This window comes from Dipteris shenzhenensis, chromosome 8 (assembly GCF_047967505.1).
Source record: "Dipteris shenzhenensis isolate YYH24624 ecotype China chromosome 8, Dip_SZ_1.0, whole genome shotgun sequence".
NCBI classification, from domain to species: domain Eukaryota; kingdom Viridiplantae; phylum Streptophyta; class Polypodiopsida; order Gleicheniales; family Dipteridaceae; genus Dipteris; species Dipteris shenzhenensis.
This window is the reverse complement of record NC_141603.1, coordinates 53,609,604-53,631,057: the sequence shown is the minus strand read 5'-3', so window position 1 is coordinate 53,631,057 and position 21,454 is coordinate 53,609,604. Positions and strand designations below refer to the sequence as shown.

Sequence of the window (21,454 nt, the reverse complement as noted above, 5' to 3'; positions counted from 1 at the left end):
GCTTATTCTCAAATCAAACGATAACTTTGTCATGATATAATTCGAGAAGGCATGTTTTGTTTAAAAGTAAACTACATGAACTATATGGTGTTTTTATCTTATTTGTATTTAAAAAAGGAGAGGTCACCTTCTAAAAAAGATAATACAACACTATGTAACTTCATTATGTATAAAGTGCTTTCTTTCGTGTGTCTAGGAGTGCCTAGATATTACTACGATCTTTGTGATGTGGGAAGAGTCTTCTTTTCTTTCTAATCCCATGGTTTCTTGTAGCCCACTATTCCCTCTTCTTTTTCTTGTGTTCTCTCAGTTTCTTTGGGATGCTATTGTTAGTCTAGCTTTTATATTAATTTAAAGTTTCTATTAGCTAAATTATGGAACCCTTTTTAACATTACATTTGTTAGTTTGATTATAGTTTACGTGGCTAAGTGATTTCTTTTTGTACAATCAAATTTTGGAGTAGTCATTGTGTTTTCATCTCCTATTTCTTGGATTACTATTTAGCTCGTGTTGCCCATGAGATAATGCTAGAACTTGTTAATAGAATAGATAGTGCCAAGTGCCTCCCTTTCTATGGTGGAATAGTTCTTTTTGGGCTTGGACAATCTCCAACTTGCATAGTAGACTATCCAATACCACTTTGGCTTTTGTTATTGCATCAATGCACTGCCTATTGCTACATCTCAGGCATCCACAAAAACATGGAAGGGAAGGTTCCAGTTTGGTGGATGGATTATTAGGGTGCTAGTGACCATTAGCATGAGTCATCAAAAGTCTAGATCACCTTCCTCTAACTAGACTAGCAAAAACATATTCAATTGCTTGTTAGAGGTGTTGCCAAATCCACAAGATATTGTAGGATCCTATTGTGCCACTGAACTTGGTGGTGCAACTTTTCGAATCAACTCCACTTTGCTCTCATACCATAGCTATCCCATCTTTTGAGATTATATATCCTAAGAGTATTTAGAATACTTTCCACCACTTGGGTAGATTCAGAGAAAGCCATGCTTCTTGACACCTTATTAAACACAAGCTAAGATGATATATGTGTAGATCATGGTTGCTGAACACACTAAAATCATTGGGGAAGATCCTCATTCAAAATTTCCTGAACCAGGCTCTGAAATGCTACTGCAACCTTCTTTAAGCCAAATGTCATAACATTATATGCAAACACCCCCCATTCCATTATGAAAGATGTATTTTCTTGATCCTACTCTACCATTCAAACTTGATTATAGCCACTAAATCTGACTAGAAAGGAATGCATTTTGCAGCAGTCAATCCATAAAAGTGTAATAGTGGCAAAGTTAAGCTTGTGGTAATCCACGCAAGCACATAGCTTCTTGTTCTTCTTAGGAACAATCACGATAGGGGATATCCATGTTGCTCAATCAATTGGATAGAGAAATATGACTTGGTGTCAATTTTTTCCTCGACCCTTTTTGCTCATCCCATATAGTTGTTGTCGAACTGGAACATCATCTTTTTGTAAATTGATTTAATGCTGGTAGAATTGGAAATCAATACCTTTCATGCCTATGTAGCTCCAAGCAAACACATCCATAAAGGATACCAGTAGTTTAAGTTTTCTTAGTATTTTGGAGTCAGCTTCAAACTTACCCAAACTATTAGCAAATCAGCTTCAAATCTCAAATTGAGATTAGATAAATTGTCTTCTTTGATACACCAAGAATGTTGAAGTTCCTATTCAAAACCTTGTTCTATGACAATGAGTTGTCAGACATATGAGTGACTGCTTGACTCCATTCTTTTTTTATGCTCTAGAATCTAGCTCAGTAGGATCCCCTTCTTGCGACTAGGTTTCTTGTTGCATGACAAAATATACTAGTCCATTATAGTAGCCATATCTACTTCAAACAAACCTACTAGCTGGGGGTCTTTCTTGAGGTATTTGTCCTATTCATCAAATATATTGACACTTTCCATCTCCTATGGGCAAAGATGAGCATTCACAGTTCTTTTGGCAGTGATCACATTTGGAACTTCTTTTTACTGTTGCAAATAGTAATATGGTTGGAATGCCAATCATGTCTACTAACTTGAGCTTGTTAGAGTCATGGTTGCCCAACAACATCAAACATGCTCCTTTAATGTCCTCCATATGCAACACTTTCACTGCGATGGCAACTGTGATATTCACCACAATGATTCTCAACTAGCAAATAAGGCCCATGGGTTGAACACTCTATTGATCTACCATCGATACTGCAAAAGGATCCAGATTCTAACTGTGAAAACGCAGTTTTATTTTACAGATTGCATTAGACAAAATGTTGAATCCTAACTCTCAATCAAGCAGTATGTCTGGAATTGATTAGCCATTCAATGTTGCCATGATAACTATGATGATGTTTTCATCATATATGAGAAACTTTAGCCCATTAGAAGGAGATTCTAGCTGAGAAAAACAAACAGTGCTACAGAGGTGTCTAATGGTGGTGCCATAGGCTACCCCATACCCAAATCCTATTGGCACAATTGGTGATGAAAATTTAGAACGCGCGATAGCAATTGGTTAGCTGTTGTCATGTTAATCAATTGGCTCTTTTAAATCTTCCCAAAGATCATATCCTAATCTAGAAGATGACTCTTCCCCAAACTAGGGTGTACCACCGTTTCATCAAGCATCTTCAATCTTTTATTAGGGAGTATGCCTGCTGCGATGGGCATCGGACTCACCATATATTTTGGCCTTTGCACACTGCTCAAATCCAGCACGTGAGGTTGCCTTTCTTGGACCCACTCCAAAACCTTGGCCCAAAGTGGCTTCTTGTTCTTGCCAATGCATTTTACCTTTTCTATTAGATCATTTATCTACAACGTTGGTTTGGGTGGAAGATTCTACACCCTCATCACAACCATCACCAAAGCATTATTAGTAAAGTCTAGTTAGTCCTACTCATCACAAGCAACAACCTACACCATATTGATCTATGGTGCTAGTGCCATTGAAGCCTCATGTTAAGCTATGCTATACTCTTTTTCAACTTAATGCTCTTTCCATACAGCTCATGTTTGGAATTCTGATGTCCAAGGACCAAACAATAATAACAAACAATTGGTTGAGGCCTTGACGTCCATTCAATGCTACTAGTAGTGGGACATCGAGGTCAGTATGGTTAGAGCACTTGCTCAGATTGAGCTATAGGCATTACTGTCCAGGGCTGGCTACAGTTGTGACTGTAGCCCCAAGAGGCAGTTATGGTGCATGTCTAGGATTGTATTGGCAAGCCTCTGCGGTGTGTGTTGCCATTTAGCACATGGCATGCTAAAGCTTATTGAGACCACATTTTTTTGCCACATATCCCCATGAATATGGCATTGATTACACTAGAAATTTGTTTCAAGATGTTATATATCACCCATATCATCATCGTTAAAGATTAGAGCTTTAGCAAGGGACTCCTCAAGAGCCATTTTCTAAGCTATTCTTCTTGCCCTTCTCCATTTGTAGCGCTTGTGATCCTCTTCATCTTCCAAATCATTGCCATTCAAATTGGAGGGATCTGGCTCATTACTGGTTTCAAATTTCTTGGAATTTGGCTTATGAGAATGCTTGACCTTTCGGACCAACACTTGTTCTACTGAACTACACCTTCCACCACTTGCTCTTAAGTGAGATTTGCAATATCAATAGATGCGATGAAATTTTAAGATTTTTAGAGAGACCATGAACAAAATAGGAATTCAACACCTTAGGATTGGGTTAATTTACTTGTGGCAATTGTCATAAGAGATGTCAAAACTTTGTTGCATATTCATCTCTTGTGAGATCTTTCTAGTCCATCTAGCCTAACTTTGCCAATTGAAAACATGAAATGCTATCTTTTACCTTGCCAAAAATGTATTGCATAGGGCATCATAAGTGGCAAATGTTCATTGCCATACTACACTGCCCATACCACTGCCAATTTCTAAAGCATTAGAGTAACGATTCAAATCCACCACGTGAGGTTGCCTTTCTTGGACCCACTCCAAAACCTTGGCCCAAAATGGCTTTTTGTTCTTGCCAATGCATTTTACCTTTTCTATTAGATCACTCATCTACAACGTTGGTTTGGGTGGAAGATTCTACACCCTCATCACAACCATCACCAAAGCATTATTAGTAGAGTCTAGTTAGTCCTACTTTCATCACAAGCAACAACCTACACCATATTGATCTGTGGTGCTAGTGCCATTGAAGCATCATGTTGAGCTATGCTCTACTCTTTTTTAACTTAATGCTCTTTCCATACAGCTCATGTTTGGAATTCTGATGTCCAAGGACCAAACAATAATAACAAACAATTGGTTGAGGTCTTGACGTCCATTCAACACTACTAGTAGTGGGACATCGAGGTCAGTATGGTTAGAGCATCTGCTTAGATTGAGCTATAGGCATTACTGTCCATGGCTGGCTACAGTTGCGACTGTAGCCCCAAGAGGCAGTTATGGTGCATGTCTAGCATTGTATTGGCAAGCCTCAGCGGTGTGTGTTGCCTTCTGACACATGGCACACCAAAGCTTATTGAGACCACATTTTTCGGCCACATGTCCATGAATATGGCATCGATTACACTAGAAATTTGTTTCAAGATGTTACATATCACCCATATCATCGTCAAAGATTAGAGCTTTAGCAAGGGACTCATTAAGAGCCATTTTCTAAGCTATTCTTCTTGCCCTTCTCCATTCATAGCACTTATGATCCTCTTCATCTTCCAAATCATTGCCATTCAAATTGGAGGGATCTGACTCATTAGTGGTTTCAAATTTCTTGGAATTTGGCTTATGAGAATGCTTGACCTTCTGGACCAACACTTGTTCTACTGAACTGCACCTTCCACCACTTGCTCTTAAGTGAGATTTGCAATGTCAATAAATGCGATGAAATTTGAAGATTTTTAGAGAGACCATGAACAAAATAGGAATTCAACACCTTAGGATTAGGTTGATTTACTTGTGGCAATTGTCATAAGAGATGTCAAAACTTGGCTGCATATTCATCTCTTGTAAGATCTTTCTAGTCCATCTAGCCTAACTTTGCCAATTGAAAACATGAAATTCTATCTTTTCCTCTCTGTACCTTGCCAAAAATGTATTGCATAGGGCATCATAAGTGGCAAATGATCATTGCCATACTACACTGCCCATACCATTGTGAATTTCTAAAGCATTAGAGTAAAGGTTGACTTCTTCAAAGCTTGAAAAGCCTATGTGTAATTTGAAGAGCATTGACGTTCCAAGCACCTTAAAAAAGAATAACATGGGCATTGCATCAACTAATGATCGCCCATAAAACTTAGGATACTTGACCATCATGGTGGCTCGCTAAGGTTGTGGCGATGATGGGGAACATAATGATTAATTGTATAGGGGCGAGGGAACGATGGTAGAACCATATTGCTATAGACAGAGTATAAGTGAAATGGGGAAATGAGGTCAAAGACTCCTTGGTGGACTCATCAAGGGATGAAATATTTTTGCTTGTGTCATAGCTTAATTGGATAGTAGTGGGGCATTCTTCTCCTCAATTGTGATAGCACTTATCATGTGCAGACATGAATCCATCCAAGTTTCTTTGGCTATCGTGGGTGCCAAAATGTTAAGTGGTTTGCTTCATTAACAAAGTTGTTTTAGGTCAGATCATCCTAGAAACATGTAACATCACAATACAAGGCTTTGACAATCTTGCAGAACTCATAGACAAGACAAGAGACAAGAATAAAAATATTAAGTATATATAAGCAAACATTCATCTACTCATTTCATACAATCCTCTCTCTCTCCCCCCCCCCCCCTCTCTCTCTCTCTCTCTCTCTCTCTCTCTCTCTCTGTCACACACACACACACACACACACACAATTGATACAACAAAGCATTTGATATGACTAAGCATGTACTGATACAATGGAGCACTTGAAAAACATCATATGTCTCTTAGATCCTCACTCAACCAACGATCATCCTACAAATCCAAATGTAAGGCATATAGAGATTAATGCCCCTAAATGGGTATTATAAACAAAAATAACAAGGATTAATAATCAATGTCATTAGAACCGTCCAATACTTAGTGGGATAGTTTTGGACTTGCCCAACAAGGACAGCAAAGGATGTGATGTAACCAAAGGATAGGTAGCCCTTTAACATATGATCAAACACCTTTACCTTAAAGGGTTATCACCTCAACACAAAACACACATATTGTTGTTGCGACAACAGAATGTGCCATTAAATGGGTTAGAGCACAGGATTAAAGGGATGACACTACAAGTGCAACACTCTTCATTATGAAATTGTCATATGTAGGTATTTATATTGTCATATTAAGGCTCATAGTTTATAAACTTAGTGATTGAGAATTTGATAATGAGATAATTTCTCATACAACACAAAATGTCCACCATTTACTATCAGAGATGTAATGGAAAGCACAAGGAAGAAATAAGGTGCCTTTCTCTTTGACTTCCTCAACCACTGAAATTTAATATATCCCACCATTGCTATCCATGAATGAATAGAAGCTAAGACCATTAATTTGAATGTAGACATTCTTTACCATCCCTATTAGATGGTGAGATCCTTCACGGTTTCCTAAGCCCTTTTTGTCAAATCTTCATCTCTGCTTCACTTTGTTGTTCATTTTTTAAGGGTTCTTCTTTAGTTCTAGAACTTTTCATAGGATAATCAGTTGCTATTGAGAAAAATTAAAAGTAGCTATGTGAGAGAGGGGAAAAGGAAACCATCACAATTCCAAAATACTATATAGATGAACACTTTTGTATTGCATAAACATGTATTACAAAGTTATACCCCCAACTTAAGACAGCTTAAGCCTCAGATTTGGTCAACCACCTTGCTGGTTTTTCCAACCGTAGGGAGATGACATCACCAGTCACAATTCAATAGTCAACCATCTAGCCGGTTTTACCGACAACATCAATAGTCTTATAACTTTTCCACTAAAACTCAAAATCAACCATCAGATAGTCTTGTGTGGTCTTTATAGAACCACCATGTATCACCAAATCATATGACAAAACACATAACCTAGCTTGTTTCAAGAGGTGTTCATTGTAATGGGCGTGAAATGCAAAGCCATACATAACTCACCCAAATTGCCTCCAATAGTGATCAAAGTCAACCAAGTTTCTAGTTCATTCTTCAATTAGAGCTTCAAAAATAAACTAGAAAGCCAAGTTTATGGTTTATTCTTCAACTAGAGCTTCAAAAATAAACCAGAAAGCCAAGTTTATAGTTTATTCTTCAACTAGAGCTTCTAAAATAAACTAGAAAGCCAAGCCATTTTTCAATTAGAGCTTCTTAAAAAATTTAATCGTCACTTCACTATTGTAAGATCTCAAAAAAAAGAATCAATTTGACCTTCAATTCTCTTCACTAAGCTTCAAAATTGACTTTTAGGCTTTCCTTGAACTCAATACACTTAGCTAAACGGTCCAATGAGATATATCAATGTTGATAGAACTGACTCTGACACTCTCACTACTTCTCTTTACTCACAATCTCACCACTTATCATGGATTAGAATGTGATCGTAGCCATTCGTGTCTCTGAAAGTTTAAGCTTCCTCTCATCGTCTAGGAGTAGATATTCTCTAGACCATACATTTCGATATTTGGGGTAATGCCCCATTCAGATGTTTAGGGGTATGCCCCAACAAAGTCCATAAATAATGATGCCTTACGTTTCATCACCTTCATGGATGAGCACCCCAGATAATATTCAAAGTAGAATATGATCCACCAAATGCTTTCAATAAGTTCAAATCGCTTGTTGAAAAGCAAATTGGCAAACACAAAATCAAGTTTAATAAATTTTGTAGATATAATGGTATTACTAGACATTTTACTTGTAGATATTTTTCAAAAACAATATGGACTAGATGCGTGCTAGATGAAAAGAAAGTTCCAAGACCATATTAGTGAGAATCTCGCACAATAGTGATATATTTGATGAGTAAAAGTCCCATATCAAGCTTGCAAGATACCAAAAGAATCTTTCATCAAGCTTGCAAGATACCAAAAGAATCTTTCATATGTGTCAAACATTTAGTTGATTTTTTGATAATATTCCATTCACTTGCCTATTCTTACATCTAGATGAGCTTTGGAATGTCAAGTCTATCAAAATGTGTATTCATAGGCTATATAGTGAAGGATCCAAGGCATACCATCTTTATGATCTAGTCAAGAGAACTGCAGTTATAGAAGCAACTTTGTATTTCTAGCTAAAGTACTTGAAGTTGAACAATCTCCATCCTTCAAATAAGCAATTCAACTTCTAGAACGGCAATGTGCTATCAATAAAACATATAATGAACTCATGAAGAATCAAATATTGTAACTCATAGATCATCCAAAAGAAAAGAATTCAATCAATTGCAAATGGATATATGATGTTAAGCTTCATGACGAAGAAACCGTTCACATATATGGAGCAAGGCCACCTACTAAAGGTTACCACAAGAATATGGAGCAAACTATGAAGAAACATTTGCATCAATTGCAAAGATGACTATTGAACCATCATTACTTGATCTTCTCATTTTTCTTGCTTGTCCAATAGGATGGATTTGAAGCTTGCATTTCTGAATGGTTATTTAGATGTAGACATTTACACAAGGGTATGCCATCAAAGGATTGGAAACCAAAGAATGCAAGGTGAGAAAATCCTTATATGGATGAAAATAGGCAACACCATTAGAAAATTCCAAAATACAAAATCTTTTTTTAAGAATGGGTTTTCAGCCATATGAAGGCTATATGATTCAAATCCTAGCTTGTCTTCCTATGATGACGCAATCCAAATGTCTTCCTTATTGGCAGGAAACATAAGATCAATTAAAATCCTCGCTTGTCAGTCTATGAAGATGAAATCCAAATGACCACACAATGAATTTAGATCCACTCCTAAAAATTGCACACAAGGTGTTGGGAATTTTTCGACCATCACAATCACATGGTTATGGGCATGAGGTCCAACCCTTTATCAAGGAGATTAAAAATGCTCCAAAGAGAGCAAGCAAAGTGGGGGGTAGTATTTGTACTCTATATGATGTCATAGGGAAGAATGTAAATTAAGGATATGTGAGGAGAAAAAGTGGGAGATTGAAAGTGATAATAACAAAGGTTGCCTACATTAACCCAACAAGTAGACTTAACTATATAACAATGAAGAGAATAGGACAATTCTATCCTATTTTAATTAGCTCAAGAAAACAAAGAGATAGCTCAATGAATGTGTGGAGCTGGAACTTGGACTCCAATCTTTGTACCTTCCCTTGTACATCAATTCAGTTACTGATGGTCAAGCTTCTCTATATTTCTAATAGGCAAGGGTACCATGTGGCGAGCAATGGCACCACTCTTCCTTGCAAGCTAAGGCTCTCCGCCAGGCATGCCCCCCTCTGATTTCAAAGTCACCAACCTAAATTCCCTCGCACATTTAATGCCCGTGCAAAGCGCAGGTATAAAACTAGTGAATCCAAAGAAGGGGAGGATTGGACACTAGAATTGATCTTAAGAGGTGACCAATCCTTTCCCTCTGATGCAATATCTTATATACAAAATTAAAATATGAACATGCCCTTTGGAGTTCCCACAGCAAAAAGAACTTTCAATATCCTGTGAGCGGTAGATGACCATGGCCGCTTCGACCCCACCAGCCAGCTCGCTATCAAGGAAGAAACAATGCAACAATATCACATGATCAATCAAAATCCTCTTGCATATTGGCATTACCAATGTGACCATTTGTGGCAAGTTCTTCAAGGTGATGAACGATATCTTGCTAATTGGACACGACTTTGAGAGAAATGTCGACCAAGCCATACTTGAGAAAAATATGCACCGAGTAGGCTGCCTCTTCCTTCAACTACTGCTGGAGTAGTCAAAAGGGTGGAACGATCAGGGAAGCTCTCAAAGTTGCAAACTACTCTCTCTTTCCATCCCACTGTCCTTTACCAGTTTGCTGCCTTCATCATCGGTTTTCTCTTTCAAATTCTCGACGTCTTCGTTGACTTTGAAGAGGGCACTAATCCTGTGATCCTTGCCATCTCAACTACCATTTTACATGGTTCCTGGTATCAGAGACAGATTGCCGTAACCTTGTGCGTGGTCACATGGAGTCTTCGAATTTTACACCTTCAAACACTAGAATGGGGTGAGGATCGGCATTTTGATAACAAACATAGTAATCCTTTAAGATCTTCCATCTTCTGGGTATGGATGTAAGTCTCCCACTGAAAATGTCAATATGAGTAGCAGAAATCCAAGTGATCATCCAGAAAATTATTACTAGACCAATATTCATCACACTACTTTTGTTGTTTTTGAATGACTTCTCAATGCTTAACACATCTGCAGACAATAGTTTTGGTGGATATACTGACTAGATATAAAAACATTCTAGCAAAATTGATGTCTCCTGCTTTACCCCCCTTAGTACTGCCTTTGATAAAGCATCCGGCAAAGCTCAAAAGAGGAGGATCAACAAAAAGATCCTATGCAAATACAGCATAAGAATAAGGCACAAGGAAGCAAACTATTTCAAAAAGCACGACAAGGAACAAGTAAACCATCATGGTCATTTTTCTGCTAAGAGGAGGAGCCCACGGAAGTGGAGGAAAACCACTGCAGCAAAACAACCCAAGTCCACCTCGAGGAGGTTGATGAGGATTGGGAATTTTGATCATCCTTTTTGTGTGTGTGAGTCAATAATGGTACTCTGCCTTAGTTTTTAGGTGAATCGTAGTTGTAGAGTTATAATATCTTCCTTGTTCCCAATTAGAAGCTTTGGAAAAGGAAGCGGGGGTAAGAAATAATCTCAGCTTCGGTCATAAGTTGATTGAGGGCATAGACTGGCAAGAGAGGTGCGCATGGCTAGGTCAAATCTTTGCTATGATGTGATGGAGTTGGAGGGTCATTGCTTCTTTTTTCGGTCTCGCCACCTTTTCTCCAAAGGGGATTTGTTGGATAGAGAACATATGAGATGGACACTAGAATTAGGCTACAACCAAGATTGATTGGATCTGATGAGCATTTCAGAGTCCACAAAGTAAATGCAAGAGTTTTTCTGGTGCTTAAAGGAGTACGCACTACTCACCATGAAAATCTACAGTGCGAAGACTGCATGAAAATTATGATTAGTTAGAAAACATTTTTGCACAGCAGTGTCTGCTATGACAGACAAATGGTCCAAAACCAACCATTTTCTACCATGGCTTTCTGTCCCTTTGTCTGATGACAAATATTTGATGACATAGTACATATATAACTTTAATTCCTTGCAGATACCAAATATATCAACTGAAGTAGAATTGCTTTTGGGTGCCATACACAAGATCAACTAAGCCAGACTGGCAGATACTTTGCATTAGTAGCTGATTGACCCTAGCACCTCCTTTTCCTTCCAGTGAAACTGCCAGCGTAGCTTCGCATTAAAAGCTGATTGACACTACACTTTTGATGGAATACTGGGCGAATCATCAGAGTTTATAGCTGCTGCACCCAGATGGTCCTCCCTACGTTTTTGGTAGACACTGGCAGCTTTCAGAAGTGTCTCATGTATCTCAGAGAAGTGTGGTGCAGTTGCCTTCTCAACAGCATCCAACCATTCCCTCACTTTAGTCCTTGGGCCCAGCAACTCAGAGACGTTGTCTTTATCGAGGAGCTTTGTTTAGTCACACACACAACAGGAAGGTATGAATAAGCATAATCAGCATTAAGCCAAAACGATCTCTCATGCTTACCTTGAAAACAAGCAACCTGCAACTAAATATGACAAAACAGAAACTGAAGAACCATGCATGGAAGGGTATCTATGACAACAAAAAATCTGTCCTTAAGGAATACTAACACAAAAGAGCAACATTGATTTCAGTGAAACACATGTTCTCCCTCCTGTGAATTCTCCCTTTGAACCTTTTGAAACTTGTGGGGAACCTAAACAAATTATACCTGCAATTGCATTACTTCACAGGCAAGGCTCAAGTCTGCAATAGATGGCTGCAAGGAACCTGTCAAAAAACTCCCACTCTCTTTGAGCCAGATGGTCTCCAGCTTCAAGAGGGATGCTTTCAAAAGTTTTTCTGCCTCAGATGCAGCCTTATCATCCAAAGAGTGACCCAAAGCAGGTGCAATGACACGATTCATCACCAAACCAGCTGCCATACACACAAATTTCACATACTTCGTTCAAGGTGTAATCCAAGAGCTAGCAAAATCAGAGACATATAGACACTCAAGGGCTAAATTTTCTGGAAACTGCTTCAACACTATATATTAGTGACTCCATGCACCTGAACCACGACGAAGGTTTGCATGATGCCAGTCCAAAACACAATCGATCTCAGCTCGCTTTCTTAAATCAGCAGGATACCTGAAGGAAACCGTAATAAACTGAAAAACTGATAAGGTTGTGCAACAGTCCTTTTGGATTGAATTAATACTTCAGCTTTAAAGAAAAAATGCTGTGGCCACCAATAAAACCTGACACAAGGGGAGATCGAGGAGGACGCAGCACAGACACAAGTCATGAATGTTCTTATCATGCACACATATGCAAGCAAACACATAATGCATTCTGTACCTTGTTTTTTTCCAACATTCGGGGGCAGATTGTTGGGGTGGAGGGGAGAGATAGGAAGAGACAATTAACCCAAGTTTCAAAGCAGATAATCAGAGCCCAAATATAAACCGCAATATATATCTGGATACTACCAAAGCATTTTCCACCTGGCTAGTCTTCATTTTAGCTTTGTCAATGGGTGTATAAACAAACTTCACTTACCAGTGATCTTGAACGCTGGGAAATGCACAAGCTAAATACTTCAAGATTGCATGACTGCAAACAAGCCCAATACAATAAATCGATTACTTTCTGAGGCCACTCTATATAATAAATAAAGACTACAATGAATTTATAATCCTTTATCTTTAAAACACTAAATTTGTTTGATAAAAAGATTGTTAGTAAGCAAGTAGACAGCTTCCATTAATCGCAAAAATTAGAAGGAACAATAGGAAGATGACAAACTAGGCAGCATGTCATAAATATGTGTGTTTTATCACAAGAAGTGCAACACAAGATATAGGCATTTGACTGTTCCACATTTCTTTGAAGAGGCTCATGGGTGCTAGAAACAGGAATATGTAGGTCCCTTTAGCCACCCACCTCTATTAAAAAGAAAACCTTCTGGGTCTAGGATTCAAGAAAATGCTCCATGGCAAGAACATCATCACCTTGCAATTTGTGAAAAGAAAACTTGATACCTTCAAACGTTCACTTGGAAACATATGAATTCAGTATATTAACGATGACAACAAGGGGCCTGTAATTGATTCCCATGGGATAGGTATGCCACTCAGCACACACATGATTCTAAAATCACAAAACCTTGACACTTACATAAGTACTACTCAGGTTCTGAGGTACATCTGTGAGGACGCGGAGCCTCATGTGTGCTTGTTTGTGTCTACACATGTATTTGTGTGCGGCCACCATGTGTGTGAGTGGTTGGTGTGGGGGGTGGGTGTGTGTGTGTGTGTGTGTGTGTGTGTGAAAGAGTGTGTGTGTTCTTGAATTGTGTGTGTGTGTGTAGAGAGAGGTCAAGAGCTTCAGCCCAGCTCGTGTGCTAACTATCGTGGCCTCCTGCGCCTTTTTTCGGTTCCCACATCAGCCCTCGATCCCAAGTGCTGCATCTGCTCTGGTTTTCTCGCCCTTTTTGGTCCTCGTTTTTTTGTTACAGGTCCCATCAAAACTCCGTATTGTTTCCATACAGTCTGTACGGATTCTGTCAGGTGTCCCGTACCCTATTAGGTGTCCGTACCCTGTCAAGCGTCTGTACTGTGTCAGGTCTTTAGTACTGTGTCAGGCGTCCGTACAAGTTTTCCATACTGTGTCATGTATCCGTACTATGTCAGGTCTCCGCACAAGCTTCTGTACAGGTTTCCGTACAGATATTCTGAGCCAAGTGTCAGTACAGTTTTCCGTACTATGCCAGGAATCCATACAAGTTTCCGTGCTGTGTCAGGTCTTCATACAGGCCTTCGTATAGAAGACATGGCTGAATACTCTTATGAAAAAACTTTTCAAAAGGATTGATCGGCTCAATGCAAAAAGCAAAAGCAGGCTGAGGGTCAACATGACCCCATGCATGATTCTGTTGAAGCACAACTGGTTATGATGTCATGCATGAAGGATTTGCGACACAAGGAAAGAGTGAAAAGACTCTGTTCCATCGGTTGGTCTCATGGTTGAAGTGAATGAAATTGTGGATCCAGTTAGAGAATATGCAAAAAATGCAGTCATTTTATTTTTCCCAGGTCGGATGCCACTTGTTGCAGAGGTAGGCAACTGGTTAACCCGAACACTGGCTGGCTCATTTGTTCGTAAGGTACACTATGCAGCCAGAGGCTTTTTTGAGGTCATTATGGTAGATGAGGTTCACAGGCAAATGCTTTTGGAACATTCGCCACTCTTTTTTAGGCAGCAAATGGTGCACGTTTGGCCATGGTCCCCCACAAGGGATTATCAGGCTCTGATTCGACATCGATGTCTGGTCTAGGTTGAAGTTGTAGACTTCCCGCAATGCATGGCTTCACTCTTGCCTAAAATTGCAGCGACTTTAGGCAAAGTGGTTTGCCCACCGCGGCTTAACGGCAACTCTAATCGATTTTGCATTCTCTGATAATCCCACACCGGAGTCTTATTCAGTCACGGTGAACAATGTTGACATGGGAAGTGTATTTTATAAATTGAAATGGGGATTGTTTGCAGGGGCTTGTTTTGAATGTAAAAAATTTGGGCACAAGGGGACAGCCTTGCCGAACAGAACAACCAAGAGTCCAGGCTGTAGAAATATCCCCCGAAAGTATGCAAGCAGCTTTACTATCTTGATATAGCCAATTGATAACTTGCTGCATTTTTTTGCCAAATCCCAAGGCCTGCATTGTTTGTGAAATAAAGTCGCACTGAACAGTGTCAAAAGCTTTGGCAATATCAACTTGCAATAGCAAAACATCCTGCTGCATATATTTGGCATATTCTATTCCAACATAGGCATTAGCAATGTTGTCTGTGATATGCCTACGAGGAACAAAACCATATTGCATAGGATGCAACCCATCATGCAAATAGCCTTTTATCTGATCAACAATCATTTTGGTAGTAACTTTGTAAATAACTGGCATAAGCGTGATAGGTCTCCAATCAGCCAAAGATTCACAGATTTGCTTTTTTGGAAGGAGTTTAACAAGACCTCTCTTCCATGTGTCTGGCATTTTTTGATTTTGCCAAGCAAAATTCACCATATGCAGCAAAGTATGCTTCAAAAGAGGCCAATATTCTAAGAAAAACTCAACTGTAAGACCATCCCATCCTAGAGATTTCCATCTACCACAGGATTCGATTGCATCTGACAATTCCCTTTCAGTAAAAGGTTCCTCCAATTCCAAAGCCCGAGTAGTGGAGATAATAGGAGAAACATGCTGTAAAAGCAAATTTCTTGAAGACAAAACCTGCGGTGAAGGAGGATCTGCATAACCAAACTGCTAAGAGAAATGATGCACACAAACAGAAGCAAGCTGTGACCGTGATGTAGTCCATGAACCATCAGGCATAAGCACCCTGCAAATGTTTGTGTTTAATCTCTTCTGATGCAAGCTTTTAAAATTTTTTTTGGAAGAACAGCCTTTATCTATGAAAGCTCTTTGTCTTACTCTAGTCTCCCATTTGGCAAGTTTACTATGATCATTGATTTGGAGACAATGTTTAGCTTGGCATAGTGTTGTTTGCTCATGCAAGAACAAAGGACGAAATTGACTGAGTTCAGTGAGGTCTTGGCAAGTCAATTTAGCCTGAGCAACAGTTTCCCTCATAGTCTTCATGTAAGACTTGCCATAACCTCTAATTACAACTTGCGTTTTGGAAACAAAAGAATCCCATGCATTATCAATATCAAAGTGGCTCTGAGAAGACAGAGATTGATAGGCATTAGTAACCATTGCCTTGAAAGTAACATGCTGCAAATAGCTATTGTTCACAATCAGATGTCGCCTTTGAGGCAGTCTATCATCTGGCATATCATGAAAAGATAGCCTCAACCATAACGGTGCATGATCTGAATGCACAAAGGCATAGTCAACCCACATTTGCATGTGAAATCATCATTTTGTTGCAGGGCTATGCTATACCAGTGATCCAGACCTGCCTGATAAGAAGAAAAGGCATTGTGTTGAAAAGTGTATTTAGGTGGCAAAGGCTGCAATTCCTTCCAAAGATCAACCAAATCAAGATGAATCAGTAATTGAGACCATGCATGCCTTTCAGAGGTTAGCATATGAGTATTTCCTGATGTATTGTCACCCTGTTGCGGAGCATTATTGAAATCCCCACATATAAAGACATGATATCTCCATGGATATCGGTGCATGGCATCCCAAATTGCACTTCTATCCCGAGAAGATTGAGGTGCATATACAGAAGCAAATTCAAACACCTCGCCTTGAATGATGCATTGAAGGATAATCCATCTGCCTTGATTGTCATTTAAAGCAATAACTGGCTGAAGCTCATGCTTAATCAGAATGACTACACCTGAGAAAGAGTGCTCCCCAGCATAAAAGATATCATAGCTGCAGTAATGACCTGTCTTTCCTGCATAGACATGCTGATTGTGTTCTTGTAATGCCACTATATTAGGCTGAAATCGATTGATATACAGCCACACAGATTTCCATTTCCTACTGTCGCACATCCCCTGAACATTTAAGGTAAGGCATTTGATATCAACAAGCATATTTACAGATATTTATAGGAAAAAACAGTTATGTACAGCAGCAACCTTGAGGATGTCAACCCTGCATTTCTACCTCACGGTCAGGGCCTCTTCTTCCCTGAGAAGAAACATCCGCCTGAGGATTGGACAGCAATGCAGTAACCTCTTCTTCGGGGAAGAGGGTTCTGCTAGCTGTCACTGCAGCCCATGTGATTCCAATTCCTGAGTTGACCTCTGGAGAATTTCCACTAGAAGATGCATCATTCCAAGTGCGAGGGGTGGAGGTCTTCTAATAGAAATAACTTTTCTTGGACTTTGCCGTCCATCAATTGGAGTTTTTGGTCCTTTTGCTGAAAGTTGAATAGCAAGAAGTGAAGGGGAAGAAGCATTCCCATTTGAAACAACTGGGGCTTTGCCTTTATCCTGATTCACGAAAAGCTGTCTATTACCTTTATTTTTATTCCCAATAGAGGCATAAGCATCCTTGTTGGGCATCTGAGCAAGCAAAGTAGCAGGAGGCATTTTATGCTGACTCATTGGACACTCCGAAGCCATAGTGCTTTACTATTTGCCATAGCCACTCATCCAATGCTTCAATATATGGACCACCTTTTGGACACTGGCATGTTGCATGGATTGGAAATTCCCAGCAGCCGCAACATGATCGCTCAAGCATATGCTAATGATTCTTTCTTTACCCCGAAAAATACTCAGAGCAATCTCTCCTTGACTATGCAGGCTCTTTCCACATATGGCTTGGCTGCTGGTTTTCATGTGAATTTTCAGAAATCTAAGCTCTTGCCGTTGCATGCTAAAGACTGGCATGGTCTTTTGTGGCCTGGGGAAATTGTTCCACCTTCTCAATTAATTCAACATCTTGGCTACCCTCTAGGTTGGGGGCTCACTCGTTCTCAACAAACTGATTGGGTGCTCACAAAGCTGAGGAAAAAACTTGAATATTGGAAGCTTGCAACTTGGCCATTACATGTTCGTTTGCGAATAACGCAATCCATTTTGATAACCTACATACAATTCTATCTGCCCCTCATTATGTTTACTAAGGCAGCTCTCGCTTCCTTTATGTCTGCTATCATGGAGATTTTCTCGAGTTCAAAAAATGGCAAGAAAAGTCTCAGATTACTCTCTATGCATCATCTATGTTCTCCAAAGATGCACGGGGGTTTGAACATACTCAATATGTTGGGGTAAAGGCACATTGCCACCCTTTTAAAGTTATGACACCTATGACTGTCTTAAGACAGTCATAGGGTGAATCCCTAATCCTAATAAAACTCTATGAGTTTGTGGTGTGGCTCAACACTTTACACACCCACACTTCTTGTGTCTCCCTCTCTCTGTCTCCATTGTTCCACCCCCTCTCTTTCCCTCACAAGTGGTATCAGAGCCTCTACCTCTCCCTCTCAACTCCGGTCTACCCCTCCCTCTACCCCTCCCCCTCCCCTCGGGCCTCGTGCCCTCAGCAGCGGCAGCAGCGAGCAGCGGCAGCAGCGAGCAGCGGCAGCAGCGAGCAGCGCGCACGCAGCGAGCAGGAGCAGGTCGCGCGCGGGCAGCTACAGCTGCAGCAGCAGCTAGCTGCTACCCGCTACCGGCCGCGCGCAGCGCGCAGCACCGGCCGCGCAACCAGGCTGCACAGGCAACCGTACCGGAGCGTACAGCAGCCGCGACAGGTACGGCCATCCGTACCGACTGTACGGAAGCCGTACAGGCAGCCGTACCGTACCAGCTGTACGGACGTGGCTGTACGGATGCCTCAACAAGCAGGTACAGGTCGAAATTTTTTTTTGGGGATCCGTGCCCTCGCAGGTACAGGGTACAACAGGTACCCTGCGCAGGTACAGAAGGTACAGCAGGCACAAAAATTTTGTTTTGGGGAAGAAGGAAAAAGAGAGAGCACTCTGCTTTGCATTCCCGGAATTTTTCAGTTCTAAAACTGTGTGTTTGAGGTACAGCAAGTACACTCGTGTCCCTCGTGCTTGAGGTGACTAGTGCCACAGTGTGTGGTGGTTGCACAATTATTTTGTTTCGGGAAGGTCAGATGCCTTGATTTTGCAAAGGGCTTTTATGCTTTTGCTGAGTGCAAATCTCAGTTTTCGGGTGACAATTTCAAAGGGCTTTTGCCTGGAAGTGTATGCCTTGAGGCAGTGTGGAGCCAGGGTGCCCACATTGGTCTTGTTTCCGCAGTGTATTCAGTGACATTTCTTGCAGGTCACATTCTGTGTACGACACTTTGAAAAATCTCAGTTGAGCCACACTTGGCCAGGGCGCATCGAGTTTACTCGGTCCCTAACTGTCCATCGTTGACAGTGCTCAAAAGATTTTCTCTTCAGTGTTTGTACGTTGGGATCTGTGTTGTTACTGTGTACACAGGGCCGTTTATGCATTACATTGTCAGGTGAAAGTGCCAGGAGAGCGCTGTATTTTGTATGCTACCTCAGTGTTGAGAGGTGTTTTTCACTTGGTACAGGTGTCAAATCAAGGGGCTTTTGCCCAGATTTTGCTTGTGAGCACTTGAGTTACTGTTTGAGAACTTCAGATGCCTTTTATCCCCTTGGCAGAAGGGTGATTGTTTGGGATTTGTCCCATACTTTGTTGCAGGTTTAGGTGTTTGGAGCCTTTTTCAGTGGACAAAACAGTGTATGACAAGTGGTTTATGCATATAAAATCAGTGCAATACCTCATCTGAGGTGGGAGAAGTGTCCAGGACAGCAGTGTTTTGTGCTTCGTCAGATGATGATGCACTGATAAAACACTTGTGGAACAGCTGCAGCATTCTGAAGTTACTGTTTTATGCCTATTCAGCTGCAGCATTCTGAAGTTACTGTTTTATGCCTATTTGAGCACGGTACAGTGTGTCAGAAGGTACAGTGACTGGAGGGAAATTTTTTCTGTTTTGCTGCAGATTTTTTGACAGTAAAAAACAGCACTATTGTGAGTGCTCCTGGCTCTTGATAGAGCAGGTTTTCTGAGAAATCAGAATTTTATTTAGTCATCTTTTGACTTACAGGGAGTCAGGCACTTTCCTTATCTGATATGGCATCAGGGGGAAGTGAATCTTCAATACTGAACATCAAGAAATTGGAAGGGGCACACAATTATGCATTATGGGCAGAACAGTGTTTGAATGTACTTCTGCTAAAGAAGATTTCTAAGCCCATAAGGGTGAAGGGTGTCAAGCCATCAGGGATGGCAGATGATGAGTGGGAGGAGCTTGATTTGTCCGCAAGGGCTGCTATCATGCTTACTCTCACTGATTCTCTTGTGTTCAATGTTCAGGCTGAAAATACCTCTTATGGCCTATGGCAGAGGCTAGAAGAATTGTATGCCCAAAAGAGCTCAGCCAGTAAGGTTTATTGGTTGAAGAAGCTTGTCGACCTTCGCATGAAGGAAGGTACAGCTATGACCTCACATTTGAGTGAGTTCAATGCCATCTTTACACAGCTTATTGCACAGGGATTGAACCTTGATGAGGAGTTCAAGGCTACTTTCTTGTTGTGTACCCTCCCTGAGAGTTGGGGCACTTTCAAGACCACCCTGTCTAATTCAAATGTCACTCTTATGTATGCTGATGTAGAGAGCTCTCTCCTTATGGAGGAGATGAGCAGGAAGAATAATGCGGGCAGCAAGTCTTTCAATGCTTTGCAGGTACAGGAAAGAGGTAGGACTCAGCAGAAGGGGAGATCTGCCGATAAGTCCAAATCCCGCAGTCAGTCCCGTGGCAAAAAGGATATTGAATGCTTTTACTGTGGCAAGAAGGGACATGTGAAGTCTAAGTGCTTCAAGTTTATACGGGATCAGAAAGCCAAGAAGGCTGAGACAAAGGATGCAAGCAGTGGAAGCAAAGGCAAAGGCAAGGCCAAGGCAGATGACTTGGATGCAGTGAATGTTGCAGTAGAGGACAGTGACAGTGACAGACATGATGTTTTATGCTCTTCTACTGTAATTGCACATACATTGGTTGTTGATGGCCATGACATGCACACCTGGCTCTTGGATTCAGGTGCTTCTTTTCATGTTACTCCTCATAGGGAGTGGTTTACTTCCTACACAGGTACTCATGGAGTTGTTCACCTTGGAAACAACTATGCATGTCAGATTGCAGGGATTGGCAGTATACAGATAGTATTCCCTGATGGACGCATATTTATGCTTGATGGTGTTCGCCATGTGCCGCAAATCAAGAAAAATCTGATTAGCACTGGCTTGTTGGATGACAGTGGTTACCACACCACATTTGGGGATTCCAAATGGGTGATTACTGATGGCCAGGTTGTAGTGGCTGAGGGTTATAAGAGTGATACCTTGTACCCTCTTTATGTTTCCAGTGTAGGTAATCATGTTGTTGCCATAACCGAGCTGCCGAAGGTTTCATTGTGGCATAGCCGGTTGGGACACATGTCCGTTAAAGGAATGCAAGAACTGTCACGTTTGGGTTATCTGCTGTCTCTTTCATTTTCAGATTTTCCTACTTGTGATCTTTGCATATTTGGCAAACATTCTATGACTCCTCATAAGAGAAGAACTCCCCAGAATAGAGCACCGCTTGATCTAGTGCACACTGATTTGTGTGAGATGCCACAGCTATCACTAGGGGGTGCAAAGTATTTCATTACTTTTATTGATGA

At 40.6% G+C, this 21,454-nt stretch overlaps 1 protein-coding gene across 1 annotated transcript in view; it reads right to left on the bottom strand.

The window, feature by feature from the left end:
• Window positions 1-11,086: 11,086 nt before the first annotated feature.
• The window catches only part of GSTT1 (glutathione S-transferase THETA 1), a 45,955-nt gene continuing 35,587 nt past the window's right edge, over window positions 11,087-21,454 (bottom strand). Inside the window, exons 4-7 of the mRNA XM_087378503.1 lie at window positions 12,824-12,877; window positions 12,333-12,412; window positions 11,992-12,197; window positions 11,087-11,704 (exon numbers count right to left, since the gene is read on the bottom strand). Coding sequence (XP_087234629.1) covers window positions 11,489-11,704; window positions 11,992-12,197; window positions 12,333-12,412; window positions 12,824-12,877 — 556 coding nt within the window. The 3' untranslated portion in view covers window positions 11,087-11,488. The remainder of the gene's footprint in view (window positions 11,705-11,991; window positions 12,198-12,332; window positions 12,413-12,823; window positions 12,878-21,454) is intronic.